Source organism: Labrus bergylta, chromosome 23 (assembly GCF_963930695.1).
Source record: "Labrus bergylta chromosome 23, fLabBer1.1, whole genome shotgun sequence".
Taxonomy (NCBI): domain Eukaryota; kingdom Metazoa; phylum Chordata; class Actinopteri; order Labriformes; family Labridae; genus Labrus; species Labrus bergylta.
The window spans coordinates 11,142,321-11,164,829 of NC_089217.1; the positions used below are offsets into that span (position 1 = coordinate 11,142,321).

General features: G+C 40.4%; 1 protein-coding gene across 4 annotated transcripts in view; it reads right to left on the bottom strand.

The window, feature by feature from the left end:
• Nucleotides 1-1,041: 1,041 nt before the first annotated feature.
• Nucleotides 1,042-22,509, bottom strand: part of tfec (transcription factor EC) — a 49,614-nt gene continuing 28,146 nt past the window's right edge. Inside the window, exons 1-8 of one of the 4 annotated variants that reach the window (XM_065951546.1) lie at nucleotides 13,715-13,971; nucleotides 8,979-9,233; nucleotides 8,174-8,275; nucleotides 6,120-6,165; nucleotides 4,826-4,882; nucleotides 4,638-4,713; nucleotides 3,534-3,681; nucleotides 1,042-2,299 (exon numbers count right to left, since the gene is read on the bottom strand). In XM_065951546.1, the coding sequence (XP_065807618.1) occupies nucleotides 1,823-2,299; nucleotides 3,534-3,681; nucleotides 4,638-4,713; nucleotides 4,826-4,882; nucleotides 6,120-6,165; nucleotides 8,174-8,275; nucleotides 8,979-9,233; nucleotides 13,715-13,771 (1,218 nt within the window). In that variant the 5' untranslated portion in view covers nucleotides 13,772-13,971 and the 3' untranslated portion in view covers nucleotides 1,042-1,822. Of the gene's footprint in view, nucleotides 2,300-3,533; nucleotides 3,682-4,637; nucleotides 4,714-4,825; nucleotides 4,883-6,119; nucleotides 6,166-8,173; nucleotides 8,276-8,978; nucleotides 9,234-9,728; nucleotides 11,236-13,063; nucleotides 13,173-13,714; nucleotides 13,972-22,509 lie in introns of those variants that run through there. The other 3 variants (XM_065951547.1, XM_020650399.3, XM_020650395.3) reach the window with 3 other exon arrangements.

Consider the following 22,509-nt stretch of genomic DNA (forward strand, 5'->3'; position numbering starts at 1 on the left):
CCTTAGATACTCTCTCGTGTTTTTATAGCATAATGAAAATCTATATTTACCTACCGCTTTGGCCAATTACCCACAAACATCACACACCACTTTGTAGCTGCATTAACTGTACTCCGAGTGTGCGCTGATTGATTGGTTCTGTCTTGTTTGCCGCTAAAAAGGGAGGAATGTTTCGATTTCATTACAGAGTAACACTCTGAAACATTAATTGAGGGAGGCTTTGATGAGAAATCCGTGTGGGAAGTATTGGCATGTTTTTCTTTTTTCTTTTTTAATACTGTTCTGTTTGTGCATTATTAATGCATGACTCGAGGATGAGATGTAAATCACTTTTGAATGATACAACCACGCAAAAAAAAAAAAAAAGAAAACAGTCCAGATCTGTGGTCGTATTGAGCAGAAAAGGTTTTTTGTGCAACAAACTTTTCCCAGCAAACTTTTCTAAATGACACAAACAGTTCTGGATCATACTTCTTGGAAATGAAAGGACACGTCACTTCACCCTGCTTACCTCGAAGGAAACTTTCCGAGATCTTGGCTAACAGCTCTTACAGCAAATATCTTATCCCATCGCCATTATTCATCCCTCAAGGGCTCATCAGCTCACAGTGGGCTCATCAGAATTATTACTCCTCCTCTACTTGTCTTTATTATCCAATTTCCCTCCTCTCTGCTCCTTTCTGCCTCTCATTTCCAATCAGCCACCTTGTAAGCCGGCCCTTCACCTTCCACAATTCAAACTTTTCACGATTTGTACCGGGGTTTTTTTGCCCTGTTGTCGTCTGACAGGATCTTATTTATTCAATTACAAAAGATAACGCTGGTTTGCTCTCCCTTCCTGGGCTAAATTTACTGAAAATCTAACTCTGTGTGTGTGTGTGTATATATATATATATATATATATATATATATATATATATATATACATACATATATATATATATATATATATATATATATATACATACATATATATATATAGAACTCATATACTTTTAGTAAATGAACGGAAAACTGTGAGATAACAAAAAGACGCCAAAATCAGGTATATATAAAAAAAGGGGTTTATTATATTTTCCCCACCCCCTACTAAGACATCAAAAAGTAACATGTTAGATAACAATATATATATATATATATATACATATATATATATACATACATATACATATATATATATATATATGTATATATTTTAATGAATACATGGATTAGAACACATATAAATACATCAACATTTAACAAAAACACTTAAAAAGTCACGGACAAGGACAAAGACACGTTAGGCATTTTGGTGAGTCAACAATTACAGCTTAGTGTCTCTTAAAAGACACAAAACTGTGAGTTGGAATAAGGCACAAACACATGATCACAACTCTGACTGCAAATATTAAAAAAGGTCCTTTTATGACGTAGTAGTATTTTGGTTTTTCAAAAAGAGAAGCATTTTGGCTGTTTTCAGTGATTATTTGGCATTTTACAGTGTTTGGCTACCACAGTGTTTACCGAAAGAACAGGTATATTACACACATGAAGGCTGATTATTGTCTCCCTTTTTTCTTATGAGTCTGTTTCTGCTCTGTCCGGGAGGCAGAATGCACAGTTTGTCTTTAGTAACGTTACGCTGAGGAGCAGGAAGTCCATGAGCTGCTAAAAAACAAACAAAAGACTTGTTTTATACAAGTGGCACCTTTTTGAGCACTGTCAGGTGTTTTAGCTGTTGTTCAAACTATACAGTAGTTGCAGTCCAAGAGTCAGTCTTCAGAAGGCCCTGTGTACGCCCTTCACCACAACCAGAAGTGTGTAACTGAAGAGGGAAGTCTTATAGGTCGTCATCCTCCGCTGAGCTAAAGCTGCTCCTGCGGCTGCTGTCTTTGGAAGCTTCTCCAGGCGAACCAGCCGAGAGAAGCGGGTCTGTGCCAAAAGGCGACAGCGGGTCGTCCATCAGGATCTCGTCCAGCCGGTGCTCCTCCTTAAGTGTGGCGCTGAAGAAGTCTGTGAAGTGGGACAGCGGGTCGGAGAACGTGGTGCAACCATCTGCACCGGGGATGTGATCCTGCGGCCCGGCTGCACTAGGGATGGAATGAACGCCCGCTACAGAGGCTATCCTCTGGAGGTAGTCGCTGTTGGGGTCCTCCTGGTAGAGGGGCGGCTGTATGGGTTGTTGGGGCTGAGGGGATGACTGCTGCTGCTGCTGTTGTTGTTGTTGTTGTTTGAGGAGGTGTGAGGAAAGTTCAACTGTCCCTAAAGCTGTAGCCATGTTGGGGAGGCCGTGTGCTCGCGCCTGGATCTCAAGTTCCTGATGAAAAATAAAGTAAAGAAACAAAAAGTTACAGACGGCATCACTTTCTCAAGTGTGTTAGTTTTGGTAAATTGAAGAGCAGTTTTGCCACGAGGACCCCACTGAAACCAAATTTGCACCCCATAATTGATTATTACAATCAAATGTTATGTTACCCTCAGATGGATTGTTTTTTTAAATTGAGAAACCAATATACTGAAATTTAAAGCACCTGTAAAGATGTTTCTGATTGTGTCAATTTTGGCGCCCCCCTGTGGACAAAGTGGTTCCTCTAAATTGTGGCTGATGGATTGAGGCGTTAAAAATAACTTTATTGTAATGATTAATATTGTTGTTGATGGTCTTCTCATAAAAATACACAAGTTTTAATTTCAGTTTGTTTGATAATCAGCTACAAACTCACTGAATAAAGGTAATGAGGTTTTCTTTGGAAAAATCACAACCGCACCTTTTCCACAACTCCTCCACACACTGAGGTAACATTACAATGAGAAGCAATTTGGGAGTCTTGGTGTTGACGCACACTCTTCTCCCACCAACACTCTTATCACAGAGAATACAGTCAGCACCTAATCTCTCAACAGTGTCATCACAAAACCTCAGCTTGACCTCGTCTTCACTGTCCTTTTTTATGATCAGTGGTGGTCAGCGTTTCCTGGATGGTTTAGTCATCTTTCAGGCAACTCACAGAAACCAAACTGTGTGCTTAAATGTGTGAATGTGTCACCTAGTACCTCTTTCACAAGTGTTCATCATGTATTTCTGAAGTGTTTTTATTCCTTTTAGAGCAAAAATAGCTGTCTGTATTTCTCAAGGAATTAGCTGCGAGCTTCAAGATGAGATTGGATATATAGGGGAGGGGAAGGATTTCATGTAGACAACATTGTGAGTAGGTCTTGAGAGGATGGTGGGGGGGGATAACTTGGGGCCTGGGGTTTGTAAAGCTGTGGCGATGGAAGGTGGGAAATTATTTTTTGTTGTTGGGTCTTAAAGTTGGAGGTAAGAATGAGCTGACCTGTGAAGAAACACAGGATGATTGAGTTGATTGAGTTAAACGTTGGTTGTAGGAGTGAGACCTCTGTCTTTTTTTAAAAAGATCTTTGGGATAATGAAACGACTTTTCGATGCATGCAGGAGGCCGTTTTTTGAAATAGATCACTAACGTGAATATGGTTGATGTATCATAGCCAAGTTGAACATAGTTTGAGCTCATACTGCTCTATGTTATCACCTGGATCCTCAGCAGCAGCCTTCTGTTCGCCTGCTCCAGCTTCTTCTGCCGGCTCTCCAGCTCCCGAGCGTGCTGCTGCTCCTTCTGCAGCCACTTTATGTACTCCACCGAGGCCTTCAGGATGGTGCCTTTGTTCCAGCGCATGTCTCTGCAAGAATGAAGAAATGTTCAAGATAACCTTTTATACAGAACCCACTGATGTCGGCAGAATATCCTCCACAAAAATGGGGGGGGGGGAAAGTTTTAACACAGAGGCTTTCTTTTTTCCCCTCCTCTTTTATGATATGAATAAGAAATGGTGATTTACATGGGGCAATTATTCATCCTTGGACATTACATGGGGACACTGAATGGGAAATTTAATAGAATAGTTAAGTAGCTATGTGGAAAGTCCATTCTCGCACCTCCCTTGTTCGGTAAAATTAATCCTCGAGTAAAAATAGGTGAGGGAAAATGAGCTTAGTAGGAAGACGAGGGATGGGAATGGAGCCTGGGACTCAAGGTGCTAGAGTGCAAGTCATTCTTTTGCGGATATTATTGCTTTTTTTTAAAAGGAGGGAAAGGGGAGCCGTAGTAAAAATTGTCCTTTTTCACACGAGTGAGAAGTCGGTGTGATCAGCGTTAATAATCTCTTTTATCCCATGTTAATGGCACGACGACAACCCCAACCTTCCATTTAAAATCGAAGCAAAGTTCAACCGCGAAAAAGACGGCCGCTGGATTTCAATTCAGCCCCACACTCCATCTCTGTGTTCCATTTGTGCTTCAAACTTTGATTCAAACGGTGCGGGCCTGCTTCTTTTGCGTTTAACCCCCTTTGCCTCATCATTCACGCTTGGAGCTGAACTGCTGGGGCGGACCCAGCGATAGGATGTACAGCGCTCGGAGTGAAGACTACAATGGAGGTTCAAGTGCACCCTTGAAAAATGACTCAAATGTGCTTGAGTTCTCATTTGAATTCAATGAACAACGTCAAGAGTGTCTTTGTGTTGAGCATTTAATATGCTTCTCCACCGTGCGGGGTCTTTAAAATAGTGCAGTGACATAAAATGAAGAGAAAAAGCTGAATTGTTTCAGTAAATACAAAAAGGTTAGGCAACTTACGGGTCATTGGACTTTGGTATAAGTGTCCCCAACTCCTTGATCCTGTAGTTGATGTTGTATCTTCTCCGTCTTTCAACTTGACAGAATACAAAAAAAAGGGAATAGTTAGATCATTGTCTGCTGCTATGCTCAAAGCTAACCATAACTCATATTTTGCCGGGAGTTCAAAGGCAGCAGAAGACACTTACTTAGATTATGGTTGTCCTTTTTCTGTCTCTCTTTGGCCATTACTCTCGTGTCATGTTCTGTCAACAACAAAAAAAAAAAAAAGAGGGGAACGAATTGGTTAGCAACGCACACAAATTTAGAAACCGAAGCACAACGAAACCCAAAACACGACACAAAAAAGGTCCAGTTAGGACACACACTCCATCGGTTGTTTTCAGGGAGTTGAAGCCTGCGGGGTCAGGCTGAATGTGGAGTTTTCCTTGACCTCCTCGCTCTCTCACACTCTCTCTCTCTCACTCACACACACACACACACACACACACACACACACACACACACACACACACACACACACACACACACACACACACACCAACACATTATTCACACACACAACAGCAGCACTAAAAAAGCTCAGCCTATCCCCTCGAGCATGTCTGAAGCTCATTGTGGGGAGAAAAAAAAAAAGGGTTTAAACTGCTTACTCTGTAATTAATACACTTTAGCAGATTCACCACTCCGTCCTGAAGAGGGACAGAAAATGCCACTGCATCCATATTTGTGTTCACATTCTTCCAAATTACATAATTGGGGACCTGGGATTGGATTTCCCAATTTGTCTCTGTTGATTCAATCAGGACCATTTAAAGTCTGTGTAACAGCCCATTGTCCTCTTCGCCCACACTCAAATGAAACAGATGGCAATTTACTTATTGGGCCCGTTGAGAGTGAAGGGTTCTTCAGGCATACTTTCTATTTCCTAAATCAATTAGGCTGCTTCGCTTGATGCGTGACATTAATAAGAAATATCTTAAAGGGCCCTTTGTTTTTTTTTGTGTCTTTTTTTTTTGCAGTGTAACGGAAAAGTCTACACGTTTCTAGGGCCTATTATCGGAGCCAATGACAATAAAGACAGTGTTTGTTTGTTAAACGCTGAATACCCGTCAGTGCACACATTTGTCTTTTGTTTGCCTGACACATATAGTTGCATTCGATTTTTGGAGGGGACAGACACATGATTCCTTTTTTTTTTTCTTTTTTTTTTTTTTCAGCTAGCATAAGTTCACTGTGTTCTTCTCAACATCCTCCAGATTAAGAAGAGACTCTTCAATCAAAGAAATACACCCGAGGCCTTCTCGTAAACCCCTGAACTTGTGTGTGTGAACTTTTAAATACGAGCATGTAGGGATTCATTATCTGGTTAGTATTTTAAATCAGTTCTATGGTATGAGTGCATACCTGTGTATTCCCTTTTTACAGTGAGATTTGTGGGGTTAGATGTGGGACTCATTCCACCATTAGGAGCGCTCATACCTGGTTCACCCCCATAGATGTCCAGCATGCTGCCGCTGAGGGATACCTAAGAGGGATAGAGGGGCAGGGTGGAGGAAAAAGAAAGAGAAAGGGTCATTCAACTGGAAGAATTCAACAACATTTTGCATATCCCTCGCATGTCAACACATGCATTGAATAGCTCTAACAAAAGCAACACTAATAGTTGTTTTTGACTGCTGTGTTGCTTTATCTCGCTTGGGCTAAAAAGACAAGAGGTTAGTGAATTGATCAGAGGCATGCAGAGAGTTTTGTCAGCCCCTGGGGTCTCTGGCTTTGGGCTCCACAGCAGGAAGTTTTGCTTAAAACATGGCTCTCTCAGCAGGACATGGCAAACCCAGTTTTGTTTGCGTAGCACGACTTAACAAGAATTCAACCTTGCTGAAACCAAGTCAATCAAAGGACAACCTCAAGCCTTTGCCCTATCTAACCCTGATCTTCAACCCAGGCCTGCAGCCCTATGAGTGCTTTGGTGATCTAATGCCACCATTTTCAAAACCCCTCCGCTTGAGAGCACCCCTAACACAGAGGCGTCTTCTGTGTTGAAAATAGCATCCTCAACACATGAAAAGGCTAGCTAGGTCAACTGCTTGAACAGAGGCAAAACTGTTTTCCTATGGCTCGCTTCTCGTCTGGGAAAGCCTGCGTTGGCTCTGCAATAAGACGTCTTTTCATGGACTACGGAGATGTCAAGACATGGCGTGCTGTCACATATGTGTGTCTAATTGGAATTTGTGTATTTATGGGAAAAATGCTACAGAAGCCGGCACGCATTCCAGGACGCGCGCAGCCAATTTGATCCACGACATGTGTGTCAAATCTGGCTACGAGACATGGCAATAGCGATAAGGCTGCAGAGATGTAAGTCCAGAGATGTAAAGGAAAAGGCTGCAGAGATGTAAGTCCAGAGATGTAACGGAATAAGAAGCGAGAGCAGAAACAAAACAGAAGCAACTGCAGATATTTCAGATACATCTTCACACAGTTTGGTTTGCATATGCTTCTTTTTTTCTCATTACACCACCAAGATGAAGAAAGAAGGGACAAAAAGTGCTTATCAAAATGAAAGATTGCAACATCCCCCCCCCCCTCCCGCCCCCCGCTTCTCCTATTCTAATCACTTCAATCCCTCTCTGGTCTGTGTTCCTGGATGTGTTGACATAGCGAAACAACTTGATGCATCGCACTGTATGACTAATTAGGATGAATTGATCCATTTAAGCATGGTATCATTTCTGTACAAGCCCATGGGGAGTTGTATGCATTAGCCCAACCCAATGGCTCAGTAACTCCCTTCTAAAAAAAAACGTGCTCATTTCCTCATTTAGAGCCTGCTGGCTTTCCCCTCTCATTTATTTTCTGTTGCAGAATCTGTTTTCACTTTTTCTGTGTGTATTATTCTTTGTCTGCTTAGCCTCTCTGTTTAAGGGGTTAAGCTTAATTCCCAGTATTCCTGTCCCACAACATGTCACTGTTTTTGATTCAGGTGTTGCAATGTTCTCTGGCCAAATGGACCTCTTGTCCCAGGTTTTTTTTTTTTCTCCAGAGTTTTTTAGATTCCTTCTTGGCAAGGAATTCTACCCATAGTGCCTGTCTGTTGAGCTGGGTCTTGTTGGTGTTCTCCCCATGAACAGACCTCGTAAGTTACTGTCTATATAAATGTAGTGTCTTTTCACAGCATTGACGTAAAACATTAGCCTCTGTCCACAAACAACCTTCTTTTTCTACCTAATCACCGTTATTGATTGTCTTGAGTAATGTGAGAAATGTTGCTAAGCCCCAATGAACTTTGACTCATCTGGAGACTTAAGTTGACCCCAAACAAAGGGCGGGTCCCCTTCTTCCCAAGCAAGTCAAGCCTGCACCTAAATGTTTGGGTGGAGGAACCCCACCTTTCTGTCCCCATTCGACTTAAAAAGAAAGACGTCATTAGTTGAACACTACATTGGTTAAGACAGAAAAGGATGTGTTGCAGATACCAATCAATAAAGACATTCAAACTGTTGCATGTGAGTGTTAATGTGATTCATACTTACATTCCCTTGCATTATGATGTTAGGCTCCATGCAATCCAAGCCTCCATCATTGAAACCGGATTCAAGACTAATAAGATCATCAATAACTTCATCCATTGGAAACTAAAAGAAAACAGTGATTTCAGTGTACTCATGGACAGATGCATGATATTTGTGCCAGAATTGTAACGCTGTCCAAGTCTTATCTTTTTGCACCATTCAAACCAAAATAGACACGTGAAATGGGGGGAGGACTGTCTCAAGACTAATCAAATAACAGAAGAGTTCTCCACTGCCGTGTCATTCATAAGTTAGTTAGTGGTGTTGCCGGGAGAAACAAGCTTCTCTTATGAAACCAGTTTCCTCCTTTGAAAGGGGTTCTCTCATCAGAGACTGCATGTCTGAAGTTATTGATGAGCACATCAAAGAGAGAGGGGGCGATCAATAATGGCATCGCTTTGTTTAGATGATTAGTCAGAACTCTCCCAGATTGAACCCAATTCAGATGTAAATTTTTACAGGGCAAAACTACTTGTGAAGTGAACTCAAAGTTTCAGCCATTATGCTGCTCTCTCTTTAAAAGGCAGGATTTGGTGGGGCAAAATTCTCACAAATGAAATTATTTTTAATTCAATGTGGAGTGTTGACAGGAACCTTTCAAGATTCTTGAGAAATCTCAAAAAGTTATGACCTCAAGTTCTGTAGTCTGAGTTGTGTCTTGCAACTTCACTTTCTTCTAATCACCGTTTCAAGTTTTCTTAATTTCACTTCCATAAATCCAGCAGAAGCATAAATGACATACAGTCGCTTTCCTTTGTCCACTCACCTCGCTGTCATGGTTGGCCATAGTGAGCAGGGTAACGGGGCTGTTTGGGTTGCTGCCGTCGCTGACCGAGGGCATGTGTCCATTCCTCATGATGGGAACGCTGGCCAGCGCCTGGCCCGGTGTGTGTGGATGCTGCACACTGTGGCCCTGCCCGGCAGACGAGGCCAGCTTTGAGCCCAGTGTCAGGTACTGTTTGACCTGCTGGTTCTGGCTCTGGTGGAGGTGGAACTTGGAGTTCTCCAGGTGGCTGTGTACCTGCAGCAAAAAAAAAACAAGTCATACACAAGCTTAATTAGTAGTGTTAAAACAAAAACAGCTCACAGGGTTGGAGATTGTTTCTCACAACGCTGACTAAGACGAAGTGTGTGGTAGCGGTTTTAGTTCAGCGCGAAAACAGTTGCAAGCCAGGATTTTTCCATTATGAGTCATTTATCCTCATCAAATAAAAAGACTACTAGCTAAAGCAGAAGTCATACATTAGGATGATTCGTGTTTGACATGTTGACCAAACCTCTTATCAGAATTAGGACTCATTCTTAAGGCCTCATAAGTATTTCCATATTTTGTCCATTTTCTGCGTTTTTTTTCTCCTAAAAATTTGGTCAATATCACGCTCTTTCCTCCAAATTTTGAGTTAAGGTCAAAAAATTTTTTTTTTACATTTCCATTTACAGACAGAGTTGCCGACACAATAATAAAAAAAATATCATCGTTAGCCCAAACAGTTTTTCCTAAGTTTCAGATTCTTACATTTGAAGCTCTTGTTGCGTCCCGCATCGTGAAGTAACTGCAGTCAGTTAAGTGTGGCATTCTCAGAAAAGCAGATACTCTTCAGAGTGGTTTGTTTGTTGGAGCAGCAGGTCAACTTTAGGGATCCAAGTCTGCTGCTGCTGCTGCTGCTGCTGCTGCTGCTATCGCTATCCTGATGCTCTGCTCACTCAGTGAGTGTCTGTACTTCCCGGTCCCTTATCAATGTCTTATAAAGGCCCCTTAGTGAACTAATTAGGCCCAAAGCTGGGGGTAAGCCTTTATGTTGCCTAGCATGATAATCACATCAAACACTGAACTGTCAGATCACCCAGGGTTTGATCACTGCAGGATATCTGCCTTTAGAGTCTATCACTAATTCATTCGGACCGCCCCTTTCTCTCAAACTGACCAATTAGAGGTCAACTCCCAAAGTCCTCTGCTGCCTGCTCCAGGGGTTGTCGCAGCACAATTGACCCTTGTTCCCCAAAGGGGGCTTTAAATAATTCTCAGTGCCATTTTTAACCAAGCATTTCCATTCATTTACTTGTTTCAATGGAGACAGTAAAGCGTAATTGGATTTCCGAACAATAACTGCAATAAATCTATTTTAGTGTTTGTGACTGAAGGTTGAGGGCTATTTTTGAGGGCTAACCACTCACCTAAAATTACCTAAATTACTTGTAGGTTTGGAAAAAGTGAACTCACAAAGCGGCCCACTGTTAGAACTGCTTTATTAGTTTACGCCCTACAGATAATTTTTGGTTAAACTTGATGATAATACATGTATTGTTTGCCACGGGGTTATAATGTCAGACTTATTACGCGCTGATGGTCATCTTGTCTTGTTCTTTTTTACCCAGACTTTGTTTAAAAAGTTTTCCATTCACCGGTCAAAAAAGCATGCTTTCTCCATCACTGACCTCGGATAATCAATTTAAAGTAGAGGAAAGTGAGATAAGGAACAATGCATGTATAGTACTCTGGCTGATTTAGAAGACAATGATATAAGTGAAACTGATACTGGAAAAAAAGTGAGGTGACTTTAAGGAAAAAAATATTTTTAGTTCTTCTAATCACCTCTGTTCTGTATTGTCCCTTAAAAGCACATATCCAAGCCTCAAACTAACAGTCATTATAAGAACAATGAAAGATAAAATGATCAAAAACACGACCGTTAAAAGTTAAATATATGACAGCTAAAATAAAAAACAGTGCTTAAAGCTAAACACTGACAGTTAGCTTAAAAACAACACTACAATATCAATTAAAGAAGTAAAGAACAGTCAAAGAAGGACGTTTTCTGGACTTGTGTTCTCTGTAAAGTCTACCTTTAGTTAGCCAAAATAAACTTCCATTTACCACCATGACTCTTTAATGAAAGCCGGTCAAAATAAGGGGATAGCAACAAAAACTACTGAGTGAATTCGTTTAAACAGGTTCCTAGTCTCACAGAAGCAACTGTTGGAGTTAGAGGAGGGGAAAAATCGATTATGTAAAAATCGAGATTCTCATCTTCTGAGATTTTAAATCGATTCATAACTTCCAAAAATCGAAAAAAAAAAAAAAAAAATGGGTAGATCCTGAATTATGTACTAATTCAAAAATAGACTTTGAATCATGAACCCAGCATCATTTTGAATCGAGAATAGATTCTCAATCGAGTCATGAAGCCAAGAATCCAAATTGAATCGTGAGACACCCAAAGATTCCCAGCCCTCCTGGCAGTGATTTAATAATAGCATGCTAATAATTAGCCCTATTGTATATTCAGACATCTACCACCAATTGCTAGTTTTTGTGGATGAATTACCAAATCACTTCTAAACTTCACCAAAATGTATACTGTAGCTATGGCAACTTTGGAATTGGACTTTATACTAAAACTCTGAATAAAAACAATCCCTGTCAGCTCTTATTCACCACCTAGCTAAGCCCAGTCCCATCACAATACTCAGCTTGTCAGTAGTAACTGAGAGCTCTTCTCTGACTTGCTACAGGGCCAAACAAGATGCCAGTTGTTAGCCAATCAACCTTTTTTTTTCCGCTACAGCTAGCAGGAGAGATGCCAGGACTGCGACACAGCACATCTGCTTTGTGTGACAGCGGTTTGTCCTGGTTTCACTTCGGCTTTCTCACTACTGTAAATGCCGGAGACACGCTTGTTATCCACTTAAGGGAATCTGATTAGATTTGAGAGTTGAGAGGTAATGGTGCTTCAGTCACCGAGGAGGACCTCGACAATGGTCGGCCTGTGCATGTGCTGGGCGGGCATGCTGAAAATTATCAATGCCAGCCATAGAAATTGGACAGGAATGAGATAAGAATCGAATAAATCAATGCTCAAGTTTGGAGATTGTGGTGGCAATTCTGATGTTTCATACGCTTGAGTCTTTTTTTTTCTTCTTCTGCTTCTCGACATGGATGCTAGCACCTGCTGCAACAATTGAGGTAGTGTCTGTGGTTTCTGGTGGAGGTCACAGGTTCACTATCTATTTACAGACATTTGCACAATTAATCTAGACATGCAACCCAGATTGTGTCGACTAAAACTCCAAGTTCATCAAAGACATCAAAGAAATGATATCCGATTAGATTTTTGCATGTCTAGACTGCTTCCAATAGTTTTGCCACATTTGATGCTTATAATACAATATAGCCATTCAAGCTATTACAGCACAGTTAGCTCTGTTATGTTTCATAATGTTTAAATGATAACTGTCAGGTTTGCATTTCTACTTCCTGGGTCCATTATAAATACATAATTGGCTATCCTTAAGAGGTCAGCTAAATTTTCCTAACTACTTTATCTTGATTAGAGACATTTAAGCCACCAGAAAAAAGATGTCTGAATCAGACAACTCCCTCCTTACACACACACACACACACACAGACTCTTGCTCTTTTGCTTTCTCATTTAACGTCTCCTAACTCTTTTACCGACATAATTGGATTGCTTACAGTGATCTTAATCTCACGTGAATGCATCACAATAATCAAATACAAACTTTATTCAACATTTTTCCTTTTTTTTAAACTACCGTACTTTTCTCATCACATATGTTTTGCCAGCAGTTCTGAAGAATATGCATTTCATTCATTCAGGCAAGTGCACTACAAAGCATGTCAACATGCATCATCCTTCCTTAAAGTTGAAATAGCATCCATAAATCACGTGCATACCCATTTTCTTGCAATAAAATAAATATTCTGCCAATGCTGTTGTATGAAAAATCACAAATTCTTCCCTAAAAGTTCAAAAACACAACTTCAGAACAGAAATACACCACCAACATGGACTCTATCTGTAAATTAGGTTAAATAGAGTTGGGATTTACCTCTGGGTTTAAACGTGTACTTCATTAGTCCCACTGAAACGCTGCACCCGCAATCCCATCGTGACAGACAAAACTCACAGGTGTTTCTTCTAAATGAAAAGCTCTTGCCTAACCCAGTTTCAGTCTTACCCAAGTTCTTCTTTCACTTCAGAAAAATCCTGCAACTTATGAAACAGTGGGTGGGGGTGACATTAACTCATTGTCCAAATGATGGGAAAGACCCCAGGTTGGAGGTTACGATTCATTGCTCCAAAAAGAAAATGTCGTATTTTCAAACATATTGACGAGGTTATCAGGAATGCAGAGTTTTTTTTTTAATCCCATCTTGAATCCACAGAGATAAGATGACAGTGGAACAAAAAACCTTCTCAGACATGCTTACTTGTTTTTTTCTGCTGAGCCTGCTAACCAGTAAACAGCTGTAACCACACACCGTGGATTGTGAAATGTGAGGGGGAGATAAGATCAGGATAGCAAACGGATCACAAAATCTGCATCACACGGCGGCTTTTTATGCCTTTTACAAAGCACAGGCGATTTCTCTTGCATGCAAACACAAACAAGTGTGCGCATAAAGTTCACCTTTCTGCAGCTGATCTGGTTTAACCATGCAGTCTTGTAGTCAATTCTCTCCCCCCCCCCCCCCCCTACCTGTAGAAGCTGGATCTCTGTCAAGGTGATCACTTTGACCACACAACATCGACTCATGGCTCCCGGAGTGACAGCGTCTCCCACCACAGGAGCTGCAACTTCTCATAGAGGAACAAGAACTGTCACCGCTTACAGCTCAGTGAGACAGCGGGTAGAAGAAGAGGAAGAAGAAGAGCCATAGCCTCTTTCCTGAGCTTTTGCAGAAATATCAAAAAGGAAGGCATGACACATCAGCTTATTTGGGAGCTGTTTCCTGAGTGTGTGTGTGTGTTCATACTCGGTGGGTTTTTGGTCAGGGAAAAGCCTGACGGAGGCAGAAATACAGATGGCAGTTAGGGGGGGTTGTGTGTGTGTGTGTGTGTGTGTGTGTGTGTGTGTGTGTGTGTGTGTGTGTGTGTGTGTGTGTGTGTGTGTGTGTGTGTGTGTGTGTGTGTGTGTGTGTGTGTGTGTGTGGTGGGGTGTAATAAGTTGACAGACTGTGTTCCTGCTTGTGGATCACCACACTTTTCCTTCCTGCTTTTACATCCAGCCCAGCTCAGCAGATTCTCCCAGGTTATCTTCATGACACCCACTTCCCTTGGACAGCCTTTTCAACTGTGACGGTACAGTCAGTGACAGAAAGTTATAATCTGAGAGTGTGTGCATGAATACTGAAAGACACAAATGTACAATCGAAAAGTTGTAATCATGTTCCACTCATGCAATAAGAAAGAAACAACATGCATACTCTTAAGATACTATACAATATTTTGTCCTGTAAATGTCTTGGACTCAAGTGCCTTCAAAATCAAAAATTGAAAACAACAATCCATACCATCCATATGTGTACAGAGAAGCACGTACCAAAGACAAGCTATCGCTCAGTGTTTGTACTGTAACTAAGATTTGACCACACAACAATGACTCATGGCTCCCAGAGCGGCAACGTCTCCCACTGCAAGAGCAACAAATTCTTCCACCTCAAGAACTGACTTGGCTTTTCGGTTTTCTGAGCATTTAGCTTGGGAACATCTACATTCTGATTTTAAATGTCAAAACTCATGTACCCTGAATGTTCTAAAATCCTGAGTGAAAAGTCTTAAATCCAGGTCCAGTAGAAGAGGAGGACATACTTTATTAATCCAGCTTTTTTTACTTGGTTTTTGGACCTGCTTCACACACACACGTCAGGAATACACACACATCCACAAACAGGATATGGTCATGCACTAATGGAGAGATGTCAAAGTGAGGGGCTGCACATGAAAGAGCGCCCAAACCAGTTTGGGGTTCAGTGCCTTGTGCAAGGGTATCTTGGCAGAGCTCGGGAAGTGAACTGGCACAGCTCCAACACAGTTCTGTATTTTGGACTGTATCCGGACTCTAATCAGCTACCCTTTGGTATGGGACATAGACTGTAAATATTAATGGACGAAGCCTGAGTGACGTCGGCCATCTGTTCCTGCAGGGGGATCTGGAGGCTCATCAGCAGCAGCCGCCATGCTGGAAACTTTCAGTCAACCTAACGACAGGCTGAAAGCTGGAGCTGAGGCGGGTTTTCAGCCTCTTGACGAACAGTTACATCGTGCCCACCTGTCAAGCATGTCAGCTACGCCAAAGTATGGATAACACGTATCGTTTTCAAAATCAAAACAGAGCCATTTAAAAAAAAAAAATCAACCCCCGTACAGTGTGTGCCCATTTTTTGCAGGATTTTGCACTTCCGCATTGGCTTCATTTTTCAAGACCGGAGGTTGCACCTGTCTATATAAAGACTAAGTGTATAGATCTTACACAAATAAAGAAATTAATCAATTAAAATTGCACAAGTGTCACCTGTACAAATGTAAAAGATTCAGCCAGAAATTGGAACACATAAAAGTACAGTTTTAATTGATACGCTTGAGACTGAAATCTAGACTGTGACTGTTTGGTCTTGAGAGATGAAGACCCACAGTTTCAAACTGACGGCTGCTTCACTGATCATTGCTGACTCGCTGATTATCACAAACATTAACTTCATATCGAGTTTTTGGATGCACTGTAACCCATCAGGACGTTAAATGTAATAAGCCAAATCAAATCACAATGATTCAGTTAAATTAAGCCTGTGCTGATTATGTTTTCAAAGCATCATTTTCAACACTGTGATGCACCACAACCTTATATCTCCGCTAGGCTGTTCGATTTGCAATTAGTCTCACACGTGTCTATGGTGGATGATTCCATTAACGAGAGAATGCCAGACTTGATACAGTAGTCTTCTGCAAAAAGGAGCTCTCATTAAAAGCAAATAGATGAATAGTGTTTGTACAGTCAGCTGCGTGGAAGATTATGTTGCTGCTGTGTTTATATCATTCTGCAGTGATTTGAGGGTCAACAAGCTGTGTCCTCATGAGAGTGTGTTTTCTCTGCGCTCTTACAAACTTCAACGTTCTTCACCCTCGTGTATATTTGTCTGCTTCTTCTTGTTTATTTGATGTGCATGCAAGTAGAGCGGATCTCGCCAAATTCCTGGCTGGCCTTCTCTTTTTTTCTTTTTTTTGGTTTTGGCTCGTCTCAAGGCAAAACCACAAGTGCTCACCTTTGTTAGTCCCCCTGCACGGCATGTTTTAAACATTAGGGACTTCCTGTAAGAGTTGGCCCGCTTCTGAGACAACACTTCAAAGTGCGTCTCCCACATCTGAGGACTGTTTTATCCTGCTAGAAAAGGAATGTATAATGGACACGGCACCACTGCACTTTTAATGATTCTCATATGAATTAAATATTACAGCCATTTTAACTGGATTACACGTGGAAATATGTGCGAGTGTGTTACCTTGATGAAATATTGAATTCATGAAAATGGTCTGCCTTGACAGTGGACCAAGAAAATAGAAAACATTTTTACTTAAAGTAAAGAAGAAATCGGATGTAGGTACTCAATGGAGCTTTGATTAGAAACAATAGTTAACCTTGATTCTAAAACCACTATCTTATGTTATTAGTAGAATGTATATGATATTAGGAGCATTTTTCATGCATCTCTATTGTTGCCTATAATTATAGTTTTTTCTAAAATATTGATGTTGTGATTTTGACATTCAAGATTGTGTTAAAGCTGGCAGAACTCAAAAGATAAGCTGTAAATACAACAAAAAACACTAATTGCCTCCTAACAGTTAGCAAATTTATATATGTGGTTAGTAATTATTATTTTTTTAAATACTTTTTCAATTCATTTACTCGTTTTAGTTATTTCACGACATCCTTTGAGGAGAATGTCAAACTCCAAATGAAAGAGCATTGTCTTAACTTGTTGCTTCATTGATTTCAAACATCTCTTTCTGTGTCTTCTTAAACACGTGTGAATTTGCTTACGTAGTGATAATCGCAGAAGTTGAAACGTTAAGCGTTAAGCCCACAAGCAGTTGCCTGTCTTGCCTGTTGACAAGCAGCGCCTCTGTTTTTTAAGTCCGGGTATATATTTTTTTAAAGTGTAGTAATTTTATTTTTTTCTAATCATGGCTACAAATATACTGGATTACAAATATAATGGACTAGTTGTTTAGTTTAGTAGAAAACAAGTGCTAAAATGTGTATCTGTAAACAGCTGGCCTTCATGTTTGCATTGCACAGTTTGAAAGTTATCAAAAACTCTTATTTGTGCATAAACCTTTAAGACATATTACGGTACACTGGGTAAAAGTCAATTTGACTGATGACTCATTTTACAGATTATAAAATGATACAATACTACATTCTCAGTGGATGAAAATATTTCAGAAAGCAGAGGGAGAGAGAGAGAGGGAGATGATGTGGAGGATACAGTGCAGCCTGTCCTTGCAGTCAGTGCAGGAGATGCAATTAGTCGAAATCGAATAATAAAATTTTTGCTTCTAAATCAGTTAGAGCCCGTTATTCTGGGTGAGCAGTGAAAGGAAGCCCGTTCACAAGAACACCTAAGGGAACATGTATCCTCTGCACACATACTGTACACACATATGCACACAATCCTTTACGCAGACATGTTTACGTAAACAGTAGGGAAATGTTAGCTCCTTAGTTATATTCCATAATATCTGGTTCACTTGTTTATAATGTTGTAACACTGGCAAATGTTGCCACAGCCAATAAAGAGATCATTATGCATTTGAAAATAACTTTCATGACTATAAACAAATTAGCATTGTTCCTAGGCAACTAATTTCATAGCCGGTTAAACGGAAATTACATTTCTGACAAAGGTCCAAAGGGTCCAAATGTCAGAAAACACACAGAAACCAAAATTAAGCACAATTTCTTTAACAATTGTCTGCAGGTATACAATGCATTTTGTTTGCCAAGTGTGTCTCCATTATCAGTGTTAGCAGCACCAGCCTTCAGTCCTCCCTGCAGCTTAAAATAAAAATGTTGTAAATGCGGAATTGCAAAAAAACTGCTGTTCCTTGAGTGTCCACTGGCTCCAAAGATCCTGAAGTCACATACACACCCCATATTCAAATATCCGTTTTGACAGCAGAAATTAAAACGTTTACAGTCTGGTACAAAAAACTATTTTGGTGTTATTAGTTAATGCCGTTATTGGCACACACTGTACGGGGGAAGAATAATAACTTAACTTTCCCTTTTTGATTTTATAAAGGTTACGAGTCATGTGTAATTAGGGGACTGACCGATATAGACTTTCTGTGGATAAAATACTATTGGTCTGCGAGTAGAAACTCCGGTTAAAGTCAAAGGGAAAATGTGACTGTTAGCGTTCACACATGCAGCCGAGATGGAAAACTTCAGGAGTTTTTTCCAGGAGTTTGGTGCACGAGTGTGCGCTTTAAGAGCTTACTACCATGAGCTGTTACCATGCCTCAATGTTTCAAGGTCAAAATATGTTGGCCATTTGAAAGGCTTAATTGAATCAACTTCCTAACAAGAGGACCAAAGGAGAATAACTAAACCGGTCTGAGATTAGACAGAACCAGGGCTTGCAGTGCTAGCTAGCTTAAGCTAACAAAATACAGACTGCTATTTGACTTTTTTTGGCAAAATAATGCAGAAAAATGTACCATGGAACAGCTATAAATTCACTTTTTTTAACATGAAAATCTCCTCACATGTTCCCACAATATTTTCTTTTTGTTGCAGCCAAAAAAACTAAAATAAACTTGTCACACTATGACAGCCTTAAAGTATAAAATTCTACAATTCACTTCGCAGACACTTCCAAAGCGACGTTCATCCAAGTCATTTTTTAGTAAAGGTATAAAATGCATGTACTGTCATAAAAGGACACAAATTGTACTTACTACTGACAATGATCAAATTGTCATGTGTACTGTTCAAAGCCACGGTTGTAAAGCTGCTGAGCAATACCAAGTAAAGGATTGTGGGTAAACTGCTGTGTAGTAGTTATAGTCATGAAAGGGGCACATCAACCTTGACCCTCACTGTCCAGTGAGCTTGAACAGGATAGACCGGTGCTTAGTGTTGTCTTTCTGAATGATGTCAGAGCTGTACTGTAGACAACTTTAATCTCTCTCTTTGGCAGACAGTGAAAAGGAGCCCTGGTGGGCTCCAACTATAACTACGAAGATGAAGTCTTATTAAAATTATGCACATGATTGATTGCGAGACAGTCCCTGCCCCTCAAAGTAAAGACTTTTCAAGCCTGGTCGGCAGCCTAAAGACGAAATGCTCAAGACTCAGAGAGAGAAATCCATGTTATACTTTTAAAAGAGGCTTATGAACTTTGACTCACTGTACCAATACCGGTTTCATGTTTTAATAACAAAGCCCCCCTTGAAAATATTGCATGTCTGTAGGGACTTGGGTTGGGAACTGGAGGGACGCTGAGGTCCCCCTTGAGCAAGGCGCTGATCCCCCACCAGTTCAGGAGCGCTCACTGTGGGCAGCACTTCACTCTGACATCTATCCATGTGTGCATGTACAGGGGATCCTGTTTGTGCATGTGTGTGTATAAAACTAAAATGAGCTCAGACTGTTGCACAGAACATGTATGAATTTATGATGAGGACAGAGTCAATATACAAGATGGATTGGAGGTATATTGATCAATCCCTTCTGCCTTAATGTGATTGGGTTGGATCAAATAATGAAAGAGCTGTTTAATAAGAGCTGAGCAGGAAATCTAATTGACTCTGACCTGTGATGTTAGGCTATACGGACAAAGAGCTGTGTGTTTGGTGTGCTCAGCTAGGAGGCTAACTGTTTGACATTTCCCTCTTACACTTGTGTCAGTGTCATACAGGAACATGACTGGCTTCCAGTTCAGTGCTGATGTCATTTAATCACCTTTTATACATTTTCTGTAGATTTAAGGTGAGTATAAAAAAAATGCTCTGGTCTAATAACAGTCCCAGAAGTGATGAATAATGGAACAGTGTCAGAGAGGAGAGTTTCTCCCAAGCCATTTAACTGAGTACTGAGTGACCTATAGAAACACTGTACGTAAAAAAGAGACAACATGATGTAAAAAGGATGTGAAGTATGCAGCTTTTTAATATCTTTGAAGTATGAGGATGTCACCAGTAAGAGACTGTAACGACTCTGAAGTATACAAGCTACTCTTTTATATATTGTTTTGGATGGTGCCTTTTTTTCTTACTATTAGAAAAACTGTTTGTCTTATGAGAAGTTGTTCAGCAGTTATTATTAAATGCTTAACTGAAAAAAGGATGCCCCATCATGTCAAAAACAATTCTTCAAGCCACATTTTCAATTAGTTTGGCTAAAAAGAAAAATGTCTTATCTAACTGGAATAGATATTTATGACTGTCAGCAGTCGTTTTACATTAACAAAATACTTAAAGGGGACATATTATGAAAAATCCTCTTCTACAGTGTTTTTGAACATATTTTTTGGTAACCTGAGTGTCTACAGACCCACAAAATGTGAAATAAACCCATCCAGTCCTTTGTTTGTGGTCTGCATAAGTCTTGCAACACAGAGAAAAATGCTCTGTTTCAAATTTGCTCTCCTTGTGACGTCACAGTGGGATTCTGGTAAATAAAATACCCTCCCTCCCCCGATATGTCCCCCCATGGACTCCACATCCAGCCTAGCGCAAATCAAATGAGCAACCCATGAGGATACTTCTGAACTGAACTTTTATGTGTTTATTTTTTCTTTAGTTTCTGATTTTTTTTTTTTAATTCTTTAAAGGACTATGCAGGAAAACATTTACCATGATTTAAAAGACTACAGCTTTTTGGCCACTGAACAGACTAAAGATCATCATCTGAAATATTCCAATGCAGCTGCTCTGATCTTTGAGGTTTATCATAAAAAAGGAGGATGCTCCTCTCCTTAACCAACATAAAGGGCAAGCCACTGTTCAAAAGCTTTTGGTGGAGCTCTATCAGCCCCCCCCCCCTTAACTTGATTGTGGGAAATTAAATAATGCAATAGTTGTTTAATGAGAACTAAGCAGAAAATTAAATCAACTCCTTCCTTGCCAGAAATAATAATGTATGGTTTGTTCTGCGGACAAAGAGCTGATTGTTGGCTCTGTTCAGCTATCTTTGTGCGCCAATCGTTTGAACGGGTAAGTTTCTGTGACGAAGAGGGGCAGAGATGCATGAGAGAAAAAAGAAGGATAAAAGTCGAGAGGGGTGAGAGGTAAGTGTAGAAGATCTCAGATTTAATAAAATGCAGTTATACTGACCTGCATTCAGGTTGTGCAGCGTAGTACATGGTTCTCATGTTCTATAAATAGAATAAATATTAGTTATCTAAATACAAAGCCATTGAACGAGTACAAAGTGAAACTTCTCAAGCTTGAAATAAAAATCCAACCCCATGCTGCCCAAATCAGTGGAATGTAGAACTCAAATCAACTTTTTCCCTTTCATGTGATCAATATGTACAGTATGTTTTCCTCTTCCTTTATTAGATCATGTTACTCCACCACCTCTCTTCTCACTCCAATGGCCAATCTCTGGTAAATTCAGTAACTATCTCTGCCTGAGTTCAATTTATTTTTCCATCATTTGTCAGTTCCAATCATGGGTCAGAGTTTTCTGTCAGTTCTGCCAACCACTACAATCACGTGCCTTACTGAAGGTCAAGCCAGAGGGCTGATAGAGCGAGTAAGCTAGCTAGCTAACTGGGTTATGGACTAACTTTAGGGACAATACGTTTTTAAAGAGAAGCCCACCTCAGCTGCCATCCACAGTGAATTAGCAGTGAATTAGCAGTGAATTAGCAGTGTATTAGCAGGCAGTCCTCCGCAGACATTTGTCTTAAGTGAATATACAAGTGGCAGTGAGTAAACTAGGTAGGCCATGGTGCTTTTAGCCCGCTAAAACTGCAGTTAGCTTACCCGCTATATGTGTCAATAAATCTTTTTTGCACTTGCACAAGAGCATTTTCATTTTCAGAGCACTATGACTTAGTTCGACTTTTTTCCATGCAATGTGGTGAACCACCAAAAATAAGGGAGACTCTTGTCACTCGATCTTCATTACACAAGCCCATATGTGGCCCACAAGACACTGAATGTTACCACAGTAGTTCAAACTAATTAACTAATTAAGAATAAAAGGTCCCAACGAGTCCAAGAGTCAACTTGAAAAAGGAAGAACAAGCATCACACCATGGCACCGCAGATGGATTTACTGCAACTTGTGATCTATAGTTCCAGAATATGGCCCCCAAAAAAGTATCCCATATCTCCCAAAATACCCCCTCAGCCTGCTCTTTTATTTTAGCAAAGGGATGTTAACAGCTGTTTAAATGGTTGATTTTAGTCTTTCTATTTCTGGTTTATGCTTGTTCTGCTGGTGCTTGTGACCCTAATATACATCCATCGTTTTTC